Source organism: Gobius niger (genome assembly GCF_951799975.1).
Source record: "Gobius niger genome assembly, chromosome: 9".
In the NCBI taxonomy this organism is placed as follows: domain Eukaryota; kingdom Metazoa; phylum Chordata; class Actinopteri; order Gobiiformes; family Gobiidae; genus Gobius; species Gobius niger.
The window spans coordinates 21,230,933-21,251,611 of record NC_136860.1 but is presented as its reverse complement, the minus strand read 5'-3'; the positions used below and the strand labels follow the sequence as shown (position 1 = coordinate 21,251,611).

General features: G+C 40.1%; 1 protein-coding gene across 15 annotated transcripts in view; it reads right to left on the bottom strand.

The window, feature by feature from the left end:
- mycbp2 (MYC binding protein 2) overlaps positions 1-20,289 on the bottom strand; it is a 35,269-nt gene extending 14,980 nt beyond the window's left edge. For 9 of the 15 annotated variants that reach the window (XM_079562726.1, XM_079562739.1, XM_079562737.1 and 6 more), the window contains exons 1-51: positions 19,601-20,289; positions 18,483-18,558; positions 17,615-17,830; positions 17,311-17,464; positions 17,011-17,207; positions 16,587-16,829; positions 16,421-16,492; positions 16,246-16,342; positions 16,065-16,138; positions 15,306-15,444; positions 15,145-15,221; positions 14,704-14,908; positions 14,406-14,570; positions 14,049-14,207; positions 13,744-13,948; positions 13,498-13,643; positions 12,955-13,065; positions 12,583-12,687; positions 11,206-11,325; positions 11,046-11,127; positions 10,834-10,951; positions 10,363-10,721; positions 10,112-10,284; positions 9,156-9,281; positions 8,874-9,001; positions 8,704-8,795; positions 8,496-8,630; positions 8,309-8,392; positions 8,136-8,232; positions 7,830-8,022; positions 7,131-7,405; positions 6,838-7,059; positions 6,562-6,753; positions 5,724-5,930; positions 5,475-5,612; positions 5,213-5,391; positions 5,002-5,144; positions 4,820-4,920; positions 4,534-4,752; positions 4,236-4,458; positions 3,731-3,849; positions 3,571-3,658; positions 3,441-3,490; positions 3,164-3,336; positions 2,804-2,948; positions 2,508-2,714; positions 2,377-2,432; positions 2,197-2,312; positions 1,986-2,083; positions 1,097-1,213; positions 719-859 (exon numbers count right to left, since the gene is read on the bottom strand). In XM_079562726.1, the coding sequence (XP_079418852.1) occupies positions 719-859; positions 1,097-1,213; positions 1,986-2,083; positions 2,197-2,312; positions 2,377-2,432; positions 2,508-2,714; positions 2,804-2,948; positions 3,164-3,336; positions 3,441-3,490; positions 3,571-3,658; positions 3,731-3,849; positions 4,236-4,458; positions 4,534-4,752; positions 4,820-4,920; positions 5,002-5,144; positions 5,213-5,391; positions 5,475-5,612; positions 5,724-5,930; positions 6,562-6,753; positions 6,838-7,059; positions 7,131-7,405; positions 7,830-8,022; positions 8,136-8,232; positions 8,309-8,392; positions 8,496-8,630; positions 8,704-8,795; positions 8,874-9,001; positions 9,156-9,281; positions 10,112-10,284; positions 10,363-10,721; positions 10,834-10,951; positions 11,046-11,127; positions 11,206-11,325; positions 12,583-12,687; positions 12,955-13,065; positions 13,498-13,643; positions 13,744-13,948; positions 14,049-14,207; positions 14,406-14,570; positions 14,704-14,908; positions 15,145-15,221; positions 15,306-15,444; positions 16,065-16,138; positions 16,246-16,342; positions 16,421-16,492; positions 16,587-16,829; positions 17,011-17,207; positions 17,311-17,464; positions 17,615-17,830; positions 18,483-18,558; positions 19,601-19,872 (7,629 nt within the window). In that variant the 5' untranslated portion in view covers positions 19,873-20,289. The remainder of the gene's footprint in view (positions 1-718; positions 860-1,096; positions 1,214-1,985; positions 2,084-2,196; positions 2,313-2,376; positions 2,433-2,507; positions 2,715-2,803; positions 2,949-3,163; positions 3,337-3,440; positions 3,491-3,570; positions 3,659-3,730; positions 3,850-4,235; positions 4,459-4,533; positions 4,753-4,819; positions 4,921-5,001; positions 5,145-5,212; positions 5,392-5,474; positions 5,613-5,723; positions 5,931-6,561; positions 6,754-6,837; positions 7,060-7,130; positions 7,406-7,829; positions 8,023-8,135; positions 8,233-8,308; positions 8,393-8,495; positions 8,631-8,703; positions 8,796-8,873; positions 9,002-9,155; positions 9,282-10,111; positions 10,285-10,362; positions 10,722-10,833; positions 10,952-11,045; positions 11,128-11,205; positions 11,326-12,582; positions 12,688-12,954; positions 13,066-13,497; positions 13,644-13,743; positions 13,949-14,048; positions 14,208-14,405; positions 14,571-14,703; positions 14,909-15,144; positions 15,222-15,305; positions 15,445-16,064; positions 16,139-16,245; positions 16,343-16,420; positions 16,493-16,586; positions 16,830-17,010; positions 17,208-17,310; positions 17,465-17,614; positions 17,831-18,482; positions 18,559-19,600) is intronic. The other 6 variants (XM_079562733.1, XM_079562735.1, XM_079562732.1 and 3 more) reach the window with 3 other exon arrangements.
- Between the last annotated feature and the right edge of the window lie 390 nt (positions 20,290-20,679).

The window sequence follows — 20,679 nt, the reverse complement described above, 5'->3', positions numbered from 1 at the left end:
ACATCTTCAAAAAGAACTTCCAAAAAAATTCCCCACTTGACTGATGTAGTGTGCCATGCTGTTCAGACAGAGACTCCACATGAAAGAAAGGCAACCAGCAACTTTAGCATCCAATGAACGGATGCAATTAGGGAGCCAGAGAGAAATGCATTTACCAAATGCAAAGTGACTGCTTCATGGCAGAAAACCACCTTCAATCTAAGATGCAATATCACTGTGTTAAATACAACGGCAGGTCACCAAAGAAAGGTGCAACTTTTATGGTGGTTTTTGTGGCATGGAGCAAAAGATTTCCATGCTGCTGTCAGCAAATATTGATGGATTGTGGGTGAAAAGCCATGAGGAGAGACACTGAACACAATCTCAATAAAACAACAAAAAGAATTGCTCTTTGTCAAATACTGCATTGGGGCTTATTTCAAGTATTTACAAGTATTCAAATAATCTGTGTCCGGAAACCTTTCAGAGAAAAGCACTGCATGCATCCATCTGTTATGTTCCTTTGTTTGGTTGGTTAGTACATTGTCAGTCTTGATCTTTTCATGCAAGTGAACACCTCAACAAACCATATTCAGTTATTTTAGGTTATCATGCTATGAAGACACAGTGTCAGGCAGAAACGACCTCCTCTGAAAATATTTCCACTGTGCTTCCCCTACGCAGATGCCTTTGCCTTTAATAATACTGAGCCTGATCGCTCACTGGGGCTTTTACTTACGTCAGTTTGGACCAGTAGGTTCCTGCCCAAGTGCTGGTTAAAAGAGAGGCACCAGGCTTCAGTGTACCCATTCATGCTCGGAACATACTTCTTAACAGTGTCATCATTGAGCCTGAGCCACACACCATCATCATTGTGGATCTAAGGGAAAACAAGCAACAGTTGCCATTTCACCTGTTACCACAAGAAGGAAAGCGACGCACACAACCCCTTAGAATGTATCAATGTAACATTTGATTAACTGCCGTCTCAAGGGCCTGAAAGCACGTAAAGCAATTATTCCAACATACCTTTACAATATTTAACCTCAAATAGCATATACTAACACACTAAGTGAAAGATTATTTGAAGACTATCTCTGCTGGGCCAGTCAGTTACCTCATCAATGAAAGTGATAGTGCCATTGACGTGCACAGTGCCTATCTGTTCACTCTGCAGGGAGGGATGGCTACGCACACGAAGACCTGCGCTGTCCTTCGAAACAAATTTGCGGACCTGAGAGAAGCAAAGAAAAGATGACGGTTTGGAGAGGCTGAGCAAAGTTAGAGTAAGAAGCAGTTCAAAGGAAGGGTGAAAGAGCATGCATTAGACCAAAGCTAGCAGACCCCCTACATCTAGAGCAGGGGAAGGCAACGTCAGGCCCGAGGACCAGATCTGGCCCTCCAGCACAGAACCTTTGGCCTCCAAGATGATTTGGTGAAATATTATTATGCAAATGAGAGATCAAATAGCTGTTAAAGTACTCAAAAATGCGGGAAATACTATCTACTGTCTTTTATTTCCAGGCAGAACATCCCAATAGGTCATATATAATGTAAAACATTTGCATTTACAGAAAATGGTTCTATACTCTGGGCTACAATGGTGAGGTTCACCCCACAGTGTTTTGGTAATGCTGAAAATTGGCCCTCCACGACACAAACTTGTCTACCCCTAATCTAGAGGATAAGAGACACATTTTGTTTTTATTCCAATCTAATTATGTCCCAGTTATGTAAAATTGGCTTGTGCTTGGGCCTTTAAGAAAAGGTAATGACAGGAAATTTGCTGAACATTTTGTTGCTTGTTTCCCCTTTTAACGGCCACATACAACATAACAGCAGAAAGTAATGGCTTTACTTCTGTTGCTACCCTCTAATAATACTTGTATGGGGCGTTTTAAAGAGACATTATTCTGTTCAGTTTTGCATAATTTGAATATGTCATCTTCTTGTCTCATTCATTTGCATTATTACATGACATATTGTACAACTTGAACAGGACTCACTTTGCTGGGCTGAGGTTCAGCTTTTGGTTTTACCATCTGAGTTCCAGGAGGAATCATGCCTTTTGGAGGGTCTTTGACCTCCACTTCCAAACCAGCATCTGTAAGTCACAAATAAATGTTTATCGTACGCCTAGTTTTTGCAAGAAAAGATTTGTGTGTGTGCGAGAGGGTACACACAATAAGAAAAGCAAAACATTTCTTCAAAGGTTACCTATTTCAATCCCATCAATAGTGACATGAATTGTATAGAGGCCCACGGCTCCTGGGGTCCAGTTGGCGCTATAGGTCCCATCAGTGTTGGCCCGAATCAGCATGTTTTCACTAGGTCTAAGTAAGAGCAAATCAATAAAAACACTATATCCCCCATGGTTGTCGATTGTTTCTCACTTACCTCTTTGGGGTCGGGGAAGCAAAGCGTAGTTCTTCAAAAGAGTAGTTTTCATACGCCTATAGAAGGAAAGTATGTAATGAAATTAGTTCAAATTAGTTCATTTGTAATTATTGAAGTAGTACTGAGCCAACCTTCATCATGGTTATGGCAATGTATCGAGCCTCCTTTACAATCACGGGTTCATAAGTGGCCTCTAACTTTGGTGTTGGCAACCCTCCAAATGTCAGATCAGGTCCAGAGGATGATGGAGAGGAGCCTCCCGGACGTTTTTGCAACTTTTTCATATTTTCAGGCTGCACTGACTTTTTTTGTGACACTGGTACTGCCTTTACCTCCACCTTGAGTTAGAAACATAGACAACAATTTACAATACAAGACACACAAGTTATACTTTATTAACCTGAACTGAACAGTGATGTTTCCTTGCCTTCATATTGGGGACATGTACCACATCTCCATATTGGTCTTTGGTTTGCACAACGACAGTAGTTGGCCATCCACAGCGAATGTCATCCTTGTTCAGAATCAAGGATGTCTTCTGGGGGTCTGCGTATGAGTCTGGCTGGAGCCATCTAGCAATAAAGGACAAAAGGTTGATTATTAAAAGGATGAAAGCTTATTAATCAATTTTCCATGATTTTCTTCCGAGACAAATTTTTTTTGTGCTTAACTAGAAATTGAGCAATTTTAGCCAGAACACATACCCACAGCGCTAAGGACTCAACCATTAGACTATTATCAGCTGCACAGACAACTATGTTTTAGGATAACAATTATCCTTGTATACCTGGCCAGGCGTCCTCCACTTGAGTTTGGTACACAGGTAATGAAATCTTCCAGAAAAGAGTGCTCATTGGTTTGGAGATGCAGGGGCAAATTTCCCTCCAAGGCTTCCAGAATAGTTGGAGAGTGTGACAAAGCCAAGCCTTTCCCCAAGATTCCAGAGTGTGTCTTACAGACCTGGTAAATACACATATACAAGTATAAACAATGTGGGAAAAAACACCAGTAAATAGTTGTTTCTGTATGTCTGACAGTCATATTTGCTTCTTCACAAGATTTACCTGAAGAGAAGCTTCCTCAAGTATCTCAAGATCTTCTTCTAGTTCATTTCCTTTATACAAATAATTACAATTGTTAAATAGGTGAATCTGTTCATTTCTTGATCCATCCTCACAGTAAACCTTGCCTTACCGATTGGAAGGGCAAGATCCTTCTTCATCAGAGCTGCGGCACACACACTACCCAAGTAGGCCAGCTCTTTCTCTAGTTGGATAATACCCTAAAAATAAGTCACATGGATATTTTTATGTCAGATAAATCCACCATTATAATTGACAAATGTAGTTTTTACCTCATCTGGACCAGGATTGAATTCATAACCCACAGCAATACATTTGAATCCATAGAAGCAAGCCTTTTCATCTTTCACATAATCTGATGCAGTTTCTAGTGAAAATAAGACTTCGTTTCCTGTAAGTAAACAGGGAACATTAAGATCTGACGGGAGGTGTATCGAGTGATTAAAAGAAAAAAAAATAATTCTAAGAGTGTAATATATAGGGCCGGGATGATCCACTTTGTCATGCTCCAAGACATATCACGGTACTCAGGGGCCCATCTGATACATATTGCGATACAGCAAATAATATGTTTACCATAAAATATGTAAAACGTCAAATAGTGTCCAAAGTTTATAAACTAAATGCCATTGAATGAAGTGTTGAGTGTGTGATAAAAATGCATTCAAACACAAGTATTGCGATACTTGATAAATCACTTGGTATTGCAGCAAAAAGTATTGCGATCCGATCCGATATTTTGTCCCAGACCTAGTAATAAATATACAATTTTCTTACCAGGGAACACAAGCACCGTTGTGGGCCATCCAGTGGAACCAGAAAACTTTTTGAGCTCAGTCCAAGTGTTGATAGTGTCGTGAAAGAGTGGTTTGCCCACGAGGCTCGCCAAGTGAAGGACACGGCTGGGAATAAGAAGTCTGAGGACATCTTCTGGCTGTGCGGTGCCACACTGAGGATCAAACTCAACAGTTGTCCAGCGTACGCAGTCTGGGAATGACACCTACAAAACATACACCATGAAGTTTACATGACTTCATACATATTTCTTAAGAGTATTGATCAAATATAACTTTACCTTATACTGTGTGACACCAGCTTGTTTGTATGGATGATCACTTTCAATCACAGCGTAATGGTTTGATGTTGTGCAGGCTGAAAGGCCCTGCTCAGGCTGGTTGCCAGTGGTGCTATCAGTGGACTGGTTAGGATTAAATGTGGGTGGAGCATATTTTTGGTTAAGAGCAGAGACAGCAGGAAGCAACTCTTGAACAAGCCCAAAGACCTCAACAGCCGCCTGTGAAGAAAAAATAAGTTAATTATGTAAATGCACAATAACTATTAAGCTAGCATAAACCTCAAACCTTGGGTACAGATGCTGCAACAGGCCCAATGTAGGCCAGAATGAGAGGCAGAAGCATTGAAAACAGACTGGAAGAACTCAAAAGCTCTGGAATATCATCAGCTGATGGATGAAAAGATGAGGGAAAAATTCAACACAATTCTTGTAGTGTATATTTTCAATCAGTAGTTTGATGACACTGACCATCTACAGCAAAAGCTCGGTGGAGAAGATCTTTTGCAGCTCTCACCACAGCACTGACCACAGAGAGCGCTCGGCTACAGTTTTTATCTTCCTCATTGGCTTTGCTTAGCAGTTGTGATTGCAGATCTCCATCATATTCACTCCTTTGAAAAAAAGGAAAGGTTCAGCCGGACGTTCAGTTAAAGTAAAAAATACATTCTACACCCAGTACCTGTAGTACAGAATCTGTGGAATCTGTCCTCTGGTTTGGTTGGTCCCATTGCTGCTCAAACTGCATGTACTAAAGGTGAAGGACACACCATCAGAGCACTGCACTGTGGTCATTCCCCCATCACCATTAGCTGTACGGCTGCCATAGTTTCGCAGTCGGACGGCATATTTCACCCCCTCCTGAAAGATGACAAGTTAATCAAGACACATTTATGACAAAATAATTGCTGAAGCACTAAGTTTAACTGCAAACAAGATCCTACCTTCAGTGGCACAGCCTTGTCCAAACGTATTTCAGCAATATCACTGGGAGAATCATCTGTGCTGTAGGTTCCCTTTACCAACTCTAGAGATGTCCACCTGTGTGAATGAGCTGAATCCCCTGCATGTTCTGTCTGAGCCTAATAGCAAACAATACAAAGAAGGCCGGGATAAACACCCTAGTACAAAAACAAAACTAGCCGAAAGATTCACAAAACAAAACTGTATTCTACAAAAATAAAATATCTTACATCATCTGCGAGGACTTCCAGTTCATACTCGTGAATGCCTCCTCCTCCATAGACACAGACTCCCACTAAAACTACACCAGGTTTGTCCACGGTCAGACAGATTGCATCCGGAGAACCATTGCCTGTGTTCCAGCTCCGGCCCTGGCTTGTTTTGGTGAAACGATTTGGAGAAGCTTTCACAGAATGAAGTGAGTTGAGCCCATCAACCTATTTGCAGGAGGAGATAAATTACTTAAAAGAGAAGGACAGTGTGGGGAAAATGCAACATGCCACCAAATGTTCGTTACTATGGTGACATTCGGGTCTAAATCATGGGATGATAAAAAGTGACGGAGTAGCCCACTTTTATCTTCTTTTGAGTTTAATTGGTGCATTTTTACGCCCATTATTGTTTTAGATCGTTTCCAATTTAATAGTCCTCGATTAGCACACATCAGAATCCGAATCTCTTTATTGAGCTGAGAGATCACTTTTTTATCGTTGCAAACAAAAATCTCAATCAAAAAGATACAGGTAAATCAATGAAATGTGCCACAACTAGGTGAAGTGCAATGTAAAAGTTTTATCACCTTAGAGCTGCTTTCACTCTAGTAACCAACAGATTGGGATCATACGTTATAAAACAAATGTATATATGTATATATTTCATATATATATATATATATATATATATAAAAAAAATGGGGAAAATCTGCCATGTTTCTTGCACGTAACGACAAAGAGATGTGTCAGCAGAATACTTTGATGTGAACGGTAGATCAGGCTTACATTCAAAATCTCTTATTAACTATCCCAATAAAATCTCAACAATCACTGCATAAGAATTAAATTGCATTACCTCAGAACCAAGGGCAGACGCAGTAAGTTCAGACACAATGGAGGCAAGGAGGCCACAGGTGTTCGAGACCAAATGTGGAGAAAAGAGCTCGACTTCTTTCCTCAGACTTTTCCTCACTGGCAACACAACAATCACTAGCATCTTCTCCAGCACCTCCCGGAAACTTGTCATGCCCATTAGATTCTCCTCAGTCTGACAAAAGAAAACAATGTGCAAATTTCCAACAATATACAAATATACAGCCTCACAGAGTCCAAAAGCACATTAGCTACGTACGTGGCTTAGTTTCTCCATGTGGGCAACCAGCAGGGGAAAACGATGAGCTAGAGCAGAGTCATTCTCTGTGCTAACTTGTTTGACCAGTGAGCGCAAAAGCACTTCACCATCATATGCTATAGGCAGGATGGATGTCAGCTTCACAGACGTGTTACAAAGTGCTGACATGACAGCTGCAAGCAAACGACTGCTGGATGTGCGAAAGTTTGCTTCAGCAATATCCTGGAGAAAGAAATACTTCACAAAAAAGTGCAAATTTGATGGCTTGACAGCAAAAGTGTTATGAATCCTACCTGGTCAAGACAGTTGAGCAGGTCACAGAGGCATGCCCACTGCAGGGCAGGTGTAGGGTAGAAGGAGTGAAAGCAGGCAGTGAATGTGTTGTGGCACTCTTGTAACACTGCTTCGAGCAGAGTGAGGGGTTGAGACAAATACCCTTGGGGGTCATTGTCAAGCTTGGTTATGCAGTTGTCTATGCCTTCTGATAAGATTTTTTTTAACAGACTGCGTGTCTTTCCCACACACTCTGCCAGTTTGCTTGACTCCTCCACAACAGCTTTTGTACTGGCTGAAACCAACCCCCCCGCAAAAAAAAAAAACATTTAAACATTGTTTACAAAATATTACTGTATGTATTCTAAGTGGGGCTGAACGATATGGACAAAATTTAATATCTCGATATTCATGCCAGATATCTCGATATCGATATAATTATGAGTTAGGTGAAAAATAAACATTTTTTAGATAAACAGAATCATAATACAGTTTAATGCAGTTTAATTGATGAAAATCTTTATCTTTCATATCTTGCCTTTTCGATTTGAATATTTTTAATCTTCATATCTCAATATAAATACGATAACGATATATTTTTCTTTTGCGATATTGATATCTTGAATGTTTATATCTCGAAATAAATACGATATGTCTTTCAGCCCTAATTTTAAGTGCAATTTTGTCCAATATTCTGGCACATACAAAAACAATTCTACCTGCAATAGGAAAGATTTCACAGATGTAAACTCTGAGAAGGCGAAGACAGCATGTTCCAACAAAGCGCAGCCTCTCCAGATCCAACAGGGTGGCTGTGTACTGAAAGCCCTTAAGGCCACGCAACTCCTCCACTCCCAGAACTAAAGTGGTCCAGCTCCAATGAAGAATACTCAACAAGGATTCAAAACATTCCTAAAAAAAAGGACACTTATTCTTTTTTTTGATCAAATGTCAATGTCACACTACATATTGCAAAATGCAAATTACATTGCAACTTGCAATGTACCATATACACGCTTTCTTACCACAGAAACTGTGCGAGCAAAGGAGCGCTTGAGGATATGAACTGGCTCGCTTGTCTGCTGTTTCCCTTTGGAAGCATTGCCATCATTTGACGGAAGCCTAGAGTTATCAAATAAACATATATTGGTTATAGACTACCAAATACAAAGCTAAAATATGCTATAGAGTATGTTACCTGTACAGTAGCTGTGGTATTTGACCAGCATTAACATCTGTACCATTGTTTGACTTCTTGGAGCTTTTGAACTGAAACACCACCCTAAACAGCAAACAGAAAATAGTATACATTTATTTAGAACTGTCAGTGTGTTGAGACATTAACAACAATGAATGAGACATACTGCAACGAAACATGCGCTTACCCGTCATCAGTAGTAATGGTAGCCTGACCATGAGAACCACAGTCACTGCTGGGGCCCGACACTCGAGCCCATGCTACGTACCACCAACCAAGTTGAAGTAGCACTGGTTCATCAAACATCATGGCATACTTCTCCCTAAGTAATGAAAGCAACAAGGTATTGAAATAGTCTCTTCCATATTTATCAAAAAGTAAGAAAATCACCATACCTGGCAGCGCAGTCATAAGCTAGCACATCTGTCTCAGCAAGCAGATCACCATCGGTCTCATGATCACCGCCATCAGGCCCCAATTCAAAAAGCTGTTTAAAAAAAAGAGGGAAAATATAATTAAACATAATAACAATTAAAATGTTTTGTATGTAAACCAAAATTGTTACCTTGATTTTAGCTGTGTATTCTCCTCGTCCACCAAACAAACCCAGGCCACCCAGAAGAATATCTGCATCAGCGCAGAAACGAATGGCTTCGACAGAGTGCGCAGAATAGCCCCAACCACCTCCATGACCTAATAAAACATGTACAGTAACACTTAAAACACTACTATATCATTTTAAATGTACAATCTGCAGTATTGCGTGACATTGGGGAGGAAAGTAATTTTTAAAAAACTGAATATCAGGACATTTTATTATCTCTATCATTCACGAGATTCTACTCACTCTCAAAGCGGTTCACCACACTGTAGTCCTCCTTGGAGTAGACCTTCATCACAGCCTGGGTCTCCTCCTCTGCACTGGCTATACCCATCTTAAGCTCCTGCATTGCAGCCAGTGTGTCCAGGCAGCCTATACAAAGAAAGAAAGAGAAAAAAACACATGCATCAATCATTACAACCAAGCAATTGGTGCGTTGCATGATGTGGCAATGCTACTTCACTTTCTATTCATGTCCTATGGAGATTATTTTAGATTAAAGATTACATGATGGATAATGGGATCCTGGTAGTAAATGTTAAATACTTCATGTAAGATGTAAATACTTCAGCAGGGGAGACTTCTGTGTTAATAAAAAGGTAGGAGAATTTCTATAGAAGCTAAAGGCAACAGGCAATGAAAAAATAAATACAGATAAATCATCAGTCTTGTTTCTCAGACATCCCCTGGTTGGTTGTTCATGTGTGGGACATATTCGTCTCCTCATCACTAAGCGCGTATCCCGCCGCCGTCATTACAAGTTTAACACGGGTCGTATTTTAGTTTCCACACAGCTTTGATTTATTTCCTCAAAACAATGCCATGTACATAAATCGAGCGCTATATCCGTGAGTGCGCACTAATGTGTGAGCACCATGGAGATGCCGACTGTCAGTCAGTGTGCTCTGATTACAATAGCAAAAGTGTCGCTAAACGTCATGAATCCAGCGGAAAGGCTAAAATAACGTTATGTAGAAGAGTAGACTTGTAAGAATGAAGCAATCCGGGGCACAAGCCGGTTACACAATTGGTTAACCGGTTAATAATGAACATCAAGAGAACCAACATTTTTTCTTCCACACATGGGCAAAGGTCATTTTCATGTTTTTTACATGTCAGTCCTATCTTGGAATTATATTTAAACCAAGCAGTACCACATAATTCAGTTGAGCTGATTGGGGCCAACAGTAACGGTTCCTTACCAAGAATGTGAAGGGCAGAATGAGAGCGAGTGGTTGATGCTTGGGATCCTGAGGGCAGTGCAAGCTCTGGGCTAAGAATACTGCAACGGGACTGTAGATCTGTAGCAGTGGGCATTCTGGCATCAGCTATAACTGCGTTGTAACACCACATTTCTCTGGAGATAGGCAGGAATCTGAAAATGACAAAACAATAAACAAACGATCATACACCAGGCAAGGCAAATTGACCTTTAAAAACGCAGAATACAAACCTCCAAATAACATCATAGACAGGGTCAAGACAAAGGCCAAATCCCTGGAGATCCTCTTGCTCAGAGTCATTGAAGGTGCGACAGCTTCCATCCATTTTGTTGATCAGTAAGCATTTAAATGGAGGGGGTTCCGACACTGAAGAGGGCACAAGGCCAATAATATGTTTGCTGGCAAAGATTTCTGAAGTAGCAAGCACATGGGAGTTAATAAGGGCCTCATCAATCCGCAGAAATGTCTGGTCTCCACTGGCACCAATCCAGGTAGCTTTTCTTCCATATTTAGCACCAATATTAGGCATTGGCGATGGCTTGGCATTCCAATAGGGCATATCTAATATGGGCCTTCCCAACTGTCCTTTCTAAATAGAAATGAAAAAGGTAATTATGACATTTAATCAAATTAGCCAAGGCTTTATCTGCTTGTAAATTTTGACATAGACCATCAGAACAATATAGGGTAGTTCTTCTTACCGAGAAGCTGCCAAATGTAAAGACTTGTCCATCCATTAGCAGAACTGCTGTGTGGTTACTGCCTGCTGTCACCTGGACGCTGGGACCTGGAAGCGCTTGAACTAAAGTTGGTGATCCCCTAAAAACACAAATAGCCATTAAAGTTGTGTGGTCAAATTCTTAATATTTTTTTAAATGTACTACTGTATATAATATAGCAACATCATATGTACCTGGAGTTGACATCTCCATGTCCAAGCTGTCCATGCTGCCCATAGCCAAAAGTGTAGACATCCCCATTTACCATTAGAACCACTGTCAAGACAACGAATGGTTCGTTAATGCTTCACTTATAAAGTATACCCCCTCAAAGTGACGAATCCTGAAACTTACCTGAGTGGTGGAAACCACAGCTGACCTGAACTGCTCGTAGCTCACAGTCAAACCTCACCGCCCCAGGAGGGTAGGTGGTGATTTTGCTGGCATCCTTTTCACCTCTCTCACTGCTTCCATCTGTAAGACAAAGATATACGTCAGCTTAATTGACTTTGAAAGGAAAGGGGTTTTACCAATTCTGTTGTCTCTGCAAACTGCTGGAAAAAGGAATGAAGTGGTTGCAGGACAGAGAAGGGAGAAGCAAAAAAGCACAAACAGATCAGGAACAACTCTGTTAGGAAAGCTTTACGTAAACACTTGTTTTTCATTGAAATAATGACATACTTTATGAAGAACCAGCAAATAAACAAACAAAAACTTTTAAACCACACAGTAGATGCCTATTTACAAACTATGGTATCATGACGCAAACCATACTTGACTCTCCAGACCATTATCAGCACAGAAATTCACAGCACTTTCTGACCACTCACGCCACATGATGTACCTCAGCTCCACTTAAGGCTGGTGACATGGCGAAAAAATAGCACGATTCTGTTCCTCGTGTTGATCAATCATGACTATCTTTCCCTTCTTTTAATCAAACATAATGGCTTTCACTAATATGTTTTATAAATGTAGACAAGGTAGGCTTTTAAATAAACCGCAGATTAACCCATCAAGTGTAATATATTTCCATTTAAATGCCATTTAACACAAAGAAATAATACACTTTATTTTTCCAAACTTTGAACTCTGCTCCAAAAATGTAGTGTAAATACTACAGTATGGATGTAGACCTGTCGATTAAAAAGTCCTATGTTGATAAACAATTGAGATCAGCCATGAATTTGACTACCTAATTACACAGCCCAAGATACAAGGTGTGTATATTCCTCAGAATTTTGAAATTTAAAAGACAGAACTGTCGGGCAGACATTCCCATTAACACTTGCTTTAAAATTACAATTTGAAGTAAATTATATGAAATGGAAAACTACTTTGAATAACTGCCTGGTACCAAGAATCAAGCAGTCTCCATTACAAAAAACAAATAAACAAATCATTAACTAAAACTGCATGAGGAGAACAATATGAAACACAAAATTATATGATCAAATAGTCTCATACAACAATTTCAGCCATCAATGCATCACACTTTGAAATGTTTTTTTGTTTTGTTTTTCTTATAATCCCTGTCAGTAGGGTTACCAATGATTTCTTCAAATGGAGCCCTATTATCAATTGCTTGCAATATTTGTTATTGTGAGATCCAGTGAAAACACACAAGAATCCTCTCCGTATAGTGAGAAAGGAGTTGGGCGGGACAGCCAGATTGGGAGATGAGTCAAAGGAGTGTCTCCACACCCATTGAGTTAGTGAAGACCATAGTACCTTTGTGCTTGTCCCGTTTATGCCTTAGTGCTTGAAGGGGTCTTATTCTGGCTAGGGCCTGCTCACGTTGGTTCATAAAAATGGGACCAGGAAAAACAAGAGGGCCTAAGGGAGAAAGAAACTTTCACATGCATGCACAATGCACACAAATGGGAGAGAACACATGGTAAAACTACACCACAATTACACGCACACTGAAAAATACACACAAGCAAGGGGGAAGTCACCAAAGTAACACCCAAGCTCACACTGCAGTATTGCGTACCATTAGCATCACCTTTTAATTCAGTATGCCTGTGTTTAGTCGTATCTTGCTAAAGCGGAAAAAAAAAAAAACATGTTGTATGCTCTCTCATGAGGACTCATCCATACCTCGAGCTTCCTCCAGTCTGTGTCGCCGGTTGATCCTTTGGCGTTTCTCCTCTTGCCGGATTTGGATGTGTTCTTCAATGTTAACTCCTGGAGGGGGAGGGACAGGCACAGCTAAAATACAAAAGACCCAAGGTACAGGCGGTCCAGACAAGATGCAGACGAGGAGAAATGGGGAAAGACAAAGAAGAGCAAACAGACTTCAATGAATAATGGAATGAAGCAATGACAAAGCAATGACATTAACACACAAATAAAAAGTAACAAATCTAAATACTGCATTCAAGTGGAAGCAATGGTTTAAACAAACGCAAGAAAAGCAAAAGTGCAACAGTGACAGCAATGTATAATGTCATTTTATATAGAGTGATTTGTTCACATTCTGAGAAATTATGATGCAATCGTTTTTTGCCCTTGGTTAAGATTGGATGAGAACATATGATTATTACATGCATATTTTGAGTATTATTATCTGTGGCAAGCGGAGACAAAACTACTGTACAATGTAATAGTTGAAAAATATCATGTTTCAACCACTTGTCATACCTAGTAGTAGGTCAAGGGGAATCATTTCCTTCACTGCATCAAAGATTCCTCTCTGTCTGGCCTCCTGGCCATCCAATTCTCTGGCACAAGCTTTACAGCAACCACAAACTGAGCAGCCAGACTCTCCAGATCCACAGCCACAGATTCTGGTGGGTTTGAATTATTTTGCAACAAAAAACACAATAATATATCAGAAAACGGTATATAATAATATGGATAATTATGTAGTTGGCAGTCTCTTCTTACCCCCCTGGAACTCTGTCAGGACGTCCACTACTGACACAGCTTGCACCATAGCCTGTACAATCACCACACACTGTGCAGACCATGCACTGATCCAGTTTCCATTTATGCATCCCTGGCTGGCACATCATGCTTTTTTCTTCCTTCTCCTCTAGTTCATCTTCCAGGTCTTCATCCATGGCTGTGGCCATGCTCTCCACACCAAATGCTAGTACAAATGATGGCAACAAAATCAGCATGCTAGAAGTTGTGGTGCAATCCAGTAGTAATAACTAAAATGTGTTTGATTTAAATGTACATACGCTCACCTTTCCCTGCCTGACTCATAGCTCCGGTGTCTCTGCCACACTGACCCTTGTTGTTGACACCAAAAGTCCAAACCTCACCACTCTTGGTCAAAACACAGGTGTGAGCCTTCCCCATGGCAACCTGAGTTACAAAGTGGCCTTTCAGGTCTGTCACCTGGCCTGTAACGAGAAGCAAATATAAAACCATGTTCATCACACAACTGAATTTACTGCAGAATAGAAAGGCCGTCAATACATAGAAAGCATCAAAAAGCTGCTACACACTCACTCACATTCACACAACACCAACATTAAATAAATCAATATACATAATATTAATTTATTAGCAGAATTTGCTCAGATAGTCAACTGACTTACATGTGCTGTCACTATAAATAGCATCTTTCCCAAACATGTAGAGCTCCCCATCCTTTGTAACAATGCTGCTACTGCCATTATTACAAGCAGTATATACTGCTGTCTTGGTTTCTAATTTGATCATCTTCTTGGGTTTGTAAGGCTTTGGCTGTCTCCGGCTTTTAGCTGTGAACAGAGAGAACAAGCATGGAAAACATTAGGTCCCTATATGTGAAGTTCCTTTAAAAGTCAATTGCAAAAGCCAGGATCTTGTTAATTGTAACCAACTACTCAAAATGTTATTTATGATTCTTCTTACTGGATTCTCCATCTTCCCCTTTGCTGGCAGAGCCAGTAAAAAACACACTTCCATCTTCAGCAACAAGCAGTGCATGAGAGCCATCATGTCCAACTGAAAATTGAACAATTTTGGGTGATTTGGTCACTGGTAGTTCCACCCACTTCCCTGCAGAGGGTCCACCTTGCTTGATACCAAGGCTTTGATATTTTCCAGTGTAGTATATCTGAGATAAAAGATCAGAAACAATGTTATAATGCATTGCAATTCAACTAGGTTTACACAAATTGAAAAGCCACCGCATTAACTTCTATCTTTACATAAAGATCATTGTGCACAGTGCACCATGCCTACAGCTTGAAACCACACCCACTACACACCAAGTCACCTAAATAGTTGGCTTTTTTTTTTACCTCCGTACTCAACTATTTTTGAGAATTTTGCTTTTTCACACACTCTTACCTTTCCCGAGGCAGTTTTCATGAGAGCAAACTCCCGGCCTGCTCCAATAAGTGCTGCTTCTTCATCAAAGCCCGTGCCTGAGAAAAAGATATCAGTGATAGCTATTTATAAACGAGATATCAATGTTTCGAATAGGCCAAAAAGATAGCACGGTAACTTACTGATGATGTGCAAGTCCTTCTCCAGGTCAAAAAGTGATATTCCGCAAGCATGCAGACATTTCCTTGCAAGCTTGAGCTGTAGTTCCTGCTGAAGCGTTGGGTCTGAGGTCATTGTATAAATACGAACCACAAAACCATCCTGTAGGGGTCAGAACCAAAACATGAAGTTAGTAAGTTGGAAGACTTCCAGCAACATACATATTAAACATACAGTAGATGCGAGTAAATTAGGTATCATTGTTGAGGTGTTAAAGCTATTATATTTTTGTAACAATTAAAACATTTGCGTATTTAGGCTCAAAATATTAAATTTACTGCTACTCAAAAGGCAGTTGCTTCTTTGTATTTTCACTGCATGATTACATAATATACATTTCCTTTCTGGTTGATTGTAGAGTTACAGCACTTGGCTATCTCCCCCTCCCCCATTCCTATTGCATCGTGCTTATATTGATAGCTTCTTACAAGATTAGATTCTCTGCAGAATAGCTGCATGTAGGGCTAGTCACTGCTGTTTCACATATATCAATAACAAGTATTCACAGAACATGCATATGTGACAGAGTTGAAAAAAATATTGGAGTTAACTAGATATCAAAATTATTTACATGATATTGTTTTAGTTTGTCTCTATGTTTGTAATATAATCAAAAGAACCAGAGGTAGTCAAGGTAGAGTACAATCTTATGACAGAAACGAGATATAGAAACAGCTACATGACTTGACATGACATGACTCCCATTTGCATCACAAACGTACATCTTTGCAAGCTGCAATTTGGTTGATATATTCTCCATCAGTGAAAATGATGTTCTGTCCATCTGAGTGTTGTCCTTTAAAAGAGGAAAAAAATTATGATTATTATTATTGATACTTAATACTTTTTCTGTTCTGATCTGATGCAATACTAAAACAGCAAACATATTATATCTTCCAGTACCTGGCATCGAGACAGTCCCTTCATGTTCCAGTGTCTCAGGATTGATCTTAAGAGCAGTCATACTGTGGTTACTAGTGTCACGGTATAGCAAGAACCCCTAAAAATGAGAACAGTGAGAATTTAGCACCCTTCGAACACCCTTTCATGTTTGTTTATCAAATGAGAGATACACCACCTGAGCAAAGCCCAACCATGATCTCTTCTCCTTGCGATTCCGAATGCGAGACGTGGAATTGTACACATGGCCCTAATCGACATTCAGAAAAGATCCACACACTCAAACACTTGAGACTAACAACAATGATACTTTTAAGTGTATTTCTGCAATCTGTGGCACTTACCCTGACAGTCCCACTGTAGCCAGAGCCTACTTTGTAAAGTCCATCCTTACAGAGCAAATATAAGAAGGATCCATCAGTTTGAAGAAGGCATCGCTCATCTTCATCTATGGAGACCTCTTTTAGGACCCATTTGTTCATGAGGGCTGCACGTTTGATACCATTACTAAACCAATCTTGAATCTGAATCTTCCCCACCAGCACAGCCTGCACACTTCTCTGCAGTGCATTCAAAATTGTGGGCACCTGGGCAAAAAAGCAATGTTATATCATCATTGTAAAATTGTATAATAATACTGCTCAAAGAAATAAAGCAAACCCTTAACCAACACAGTGTAACTCTTAAGTGTTCACCTTAGAACTTTTTAAAAACTATATTTAATCACTATTTTTGTGTAATAATTTCTACTATTCAAAAGGAAGGTACCTGTATAGTCTGACAGGCATGGCTTCCATTGTTTGTGAGAATGGCAGAGGCAGCCTGGAGGATTTTGCCAGTGTCTCCCCAAGACACCACCAGACTGAAAAGACAGGCGCACGACAAAGCAGTAATTGCCTGACCGGTTGGGTCATTGGGCCCTGTGCTCCGTACAGTGGTCTCAAGCAACAACTGGAATAAAGACTCTAAAAATGTAGAAATTGTAAATCGTTAGTTCAATAATTCACATTGAACTAATGCACTATTTTACATTGAGTGAAAGCATAAATGGAGTTTTAGATGGAGTACCTAACACATCAGGAGGCTCAGTTTGAAAGCCCTCTGGCTGTTGCCCTTGTAGCATGTCCAGCAAAGCCTGTAGGCTACGCAGACAAAGTGAAGGGTGAGAGAATCGTGTCTCCTTTATCAGCTCAAACACACCACAAAGGCCGATACCGATGATCTAGGAAGACAGAAATATCATAAAATAATTTCGACAAACATGCACAACAAATATTCTCAAATATTCTCATCAAAAATTACTGGATGGTGACTTGGATGAAAGATCAAAAGTAAACACACAACATTTGGTATGGTATGGTCATGTCCTTACTTTTGGCAGCTTGAAGGCCGGCTCACGGTATTCCTCCTCCTCTTCACTGTCAGAGTCGCCACTCTGCACTGAGCTCCTGGAAGCCAACGCTAAGGAGGCCTCTCTCTGCTGCCAGTCCAGCACACAGTGCCGTACATTACAGTAGACATTGAACGCTGAAGGGTTGCTGTGAAGTTTGATGTCTGGCACACACAGGGCTCCATCTAAACTCTCAGCCTAGAAAATTTGAAGAAGTATTAAAACTTTAGCAAATTCAGACATAATGATATCAAGACTACCCTACAAATTGGCTGTTCAAATAGAGGACATTCATTCTAATTTTAACCAGCGGGTCGATAGTACCATTACTGGACTGTGAAACCTTCTTTACAATACATTTATAAATGTCTCCATCAGAATGACAGAAACCATAACTGAAAAAAGCTGTAGAAGTAAGTGCTATTGGTCTAAATGCTACAAAGCATTATATTCCCAAAACACCCCAGAAAACCGTACAAGTGTGAGGTGAACAGCTATCCTGCGAGTAACCAAACAGCTACATCTCAAAACGAGTGTCTCTTTGCATGAGGAAGATGGAGGCAGGCCATGGTTGCCGCAGAAACGAGAAACATTAGGTCGCTCGGCAACAGGACATCATGCACAAGTTCAAGCCACTCCCATGTCTCTCACAGCTACCCATCTCTCTCTGTGCCTCCTCAGTCTCCTGGCATCTGACCAGCTGTTTAGACCAAAACATTTCACCCTCAACTGTACTTATGATCAGCTCTATAACAATCTTGCTTAATCATCAAACCTTTGCGTGTGCAACATTACCAAATCTATCCCCAAATGGTCATATTTTAAAAAACCTCTTTAAAACAGATCTTACCTTTGTTCTCGATTTAACTTTTGATTTGACCTTCTGACGTCTTTTGAGTTTCTTCTTACTCAAAGCTTTCTTCCCCCTGGATACATACAGACATAAACAAACAAATATTTTGAAATGCACCAATTATCTATTTAAATTACTTATTGAATAGCACATAGCCCGTTATTGAGTTAGTTTAAGGTCCTCAAAAAAACACAGCTGATACTGGTAGATGGAAGCAGACAGAGGCATACAATGATAGACCTGATTGATACTACAAATCAGACAACCTGACAGAATGACGTAAGTGCATTACCCGCTCGTGCAGCTGTGAATCTGACCAACTGTCATCTCAAACAAACACAGGCAGAACAGTCAAACATATCTGACTAAATGTGTCAATTTATTTTTGATGTTTAACTCGCGAATTATAAGGAAATTTAGTGTTGAAAAAACTGTGAAGCCTATTTAAGACTTAATATAAATATAATTCAATCAATTTCATAATAGATAGAGACGAGCTTCAATAATGCTAATAATACAAGATAATGTTGTATTTATTACTCGCCCAGAACATGCCCTATGGTGCTTGTCTGAGGTGCTGTTGCCTGCGTCTTTACCAACATTTCATGCTGAGCTAGGTTAGCTTAATTGCTAGCTAACGTCATATCACAAACCCAAATGGCAGCTCTTGTTTGCTGTAAACATCAGTGTACTTTTCCAGTTACTTTGAAGTGCCATATGTGTTCAATTAAGTATGTAAAGAGATTCTTAAAATAAGGGAATGCACAGACATTTTAATTTAATTTCTACATTATTCAACCACACAGCATTAGCGTGAGTGACTGGCAACCGCTAAGGAAGTCAGGCGAAAATGCTATGTGCAGTCTGACCCCTATGATACACCAAGCTGTAGCATTGTTCTTCCAGTAAAATAAGAATAATAAGTTATAACATTATCCTTAAATTGACGAACTTAAACATGTTGAGAAAGAGTGAAAGGCATTGTGGGCGTTGTGCTAATAAGCCATAGCAGAACCAGGTGTTGTGATAGCTAGCATTCATTAGCTTTGCTAGCAATTCAAATGACAGCACAGATACTGTTTATACTACGAATGTGTAGAACACAAACCACTCACCTTCCTTGATTTATCCCTTGCTCTTTATCGCTGATTGCAGTTGTGTAAATTCTCCTGTATCTTTCCGCTAAGGCTCGCCCTGAGAGTAGAAGCTGGTACCGAGTCCGACAGTCTGATTGGGGTCCCTGCACTGCACAAGACCCCATTCCAGAACCGATGGAGGTGAAGTCGGCTCCAGTAGCAGAAATAACCCGGACACCCAGCGCCATCGACGGCGAGGATGAGGGGAGGACACCTCCACCGGCGGCCGCTGCCGCAGCAGCACACATCATCGTTTTGGAGAACACTGCATATAGGTATCACACGAATGTTAAGTCCGCCAGACGGGATCTTGCCATCATATGTAAACCACCAGTCCATAAATCCAGCAACGTCACATCATTTCTGTTAATTCTTTGTAGCAATAATATACAAACAGCACCTCGATCGTGCTGTTATTGAGAGCGCAAATTGCTGCCAATCTGGTGGTGCAGCTACAGTCCAACGATCCGTCCAAACGCACGTCCTAATCCTCTCCAATAACCGTTTTTCAGGTCGTATCAACGTTGCTTGTAAAAATAGCCAAAACACACATCCGCTTCAAGTGTCTCATCGTGTGTTAGATAAATCTGTCCTTTGAATATCTCTACAGCCTGGAGAGGCAGCACCCTTGGTCGGGCTGCCATCTTAGCTCCATCATCCCTCCCCTCCCTTCCAGAGTCTTGCGTCGTTAGCATGCCGGGATATTTTCATAGCAATAACTGATGCTGCTTATTCAACCTTTTAAGTTCAGAAAGTATGCCATATGGACTATAGTATCCAAAAAGATCACAAAATAAGATTGCAGGTAGAGCGAATTTATATTATTTCCCTTTTCTATGTAGCCCTACACTTTTTTTGCTCTAACTTTTATCTTGTTATTTTCATTTTAAAATCGCCTAGATGTCACAGCAGTACATTTAAAAATTTAAATCACACATTTTACTTTTGGTTGTATTTCAGATAATAATAATAATTGTTGTTATGATTATGATTATGATTATGATTATGATTATTATGATTATTATGATTATTATTATTATTATTATTATTATTATTAT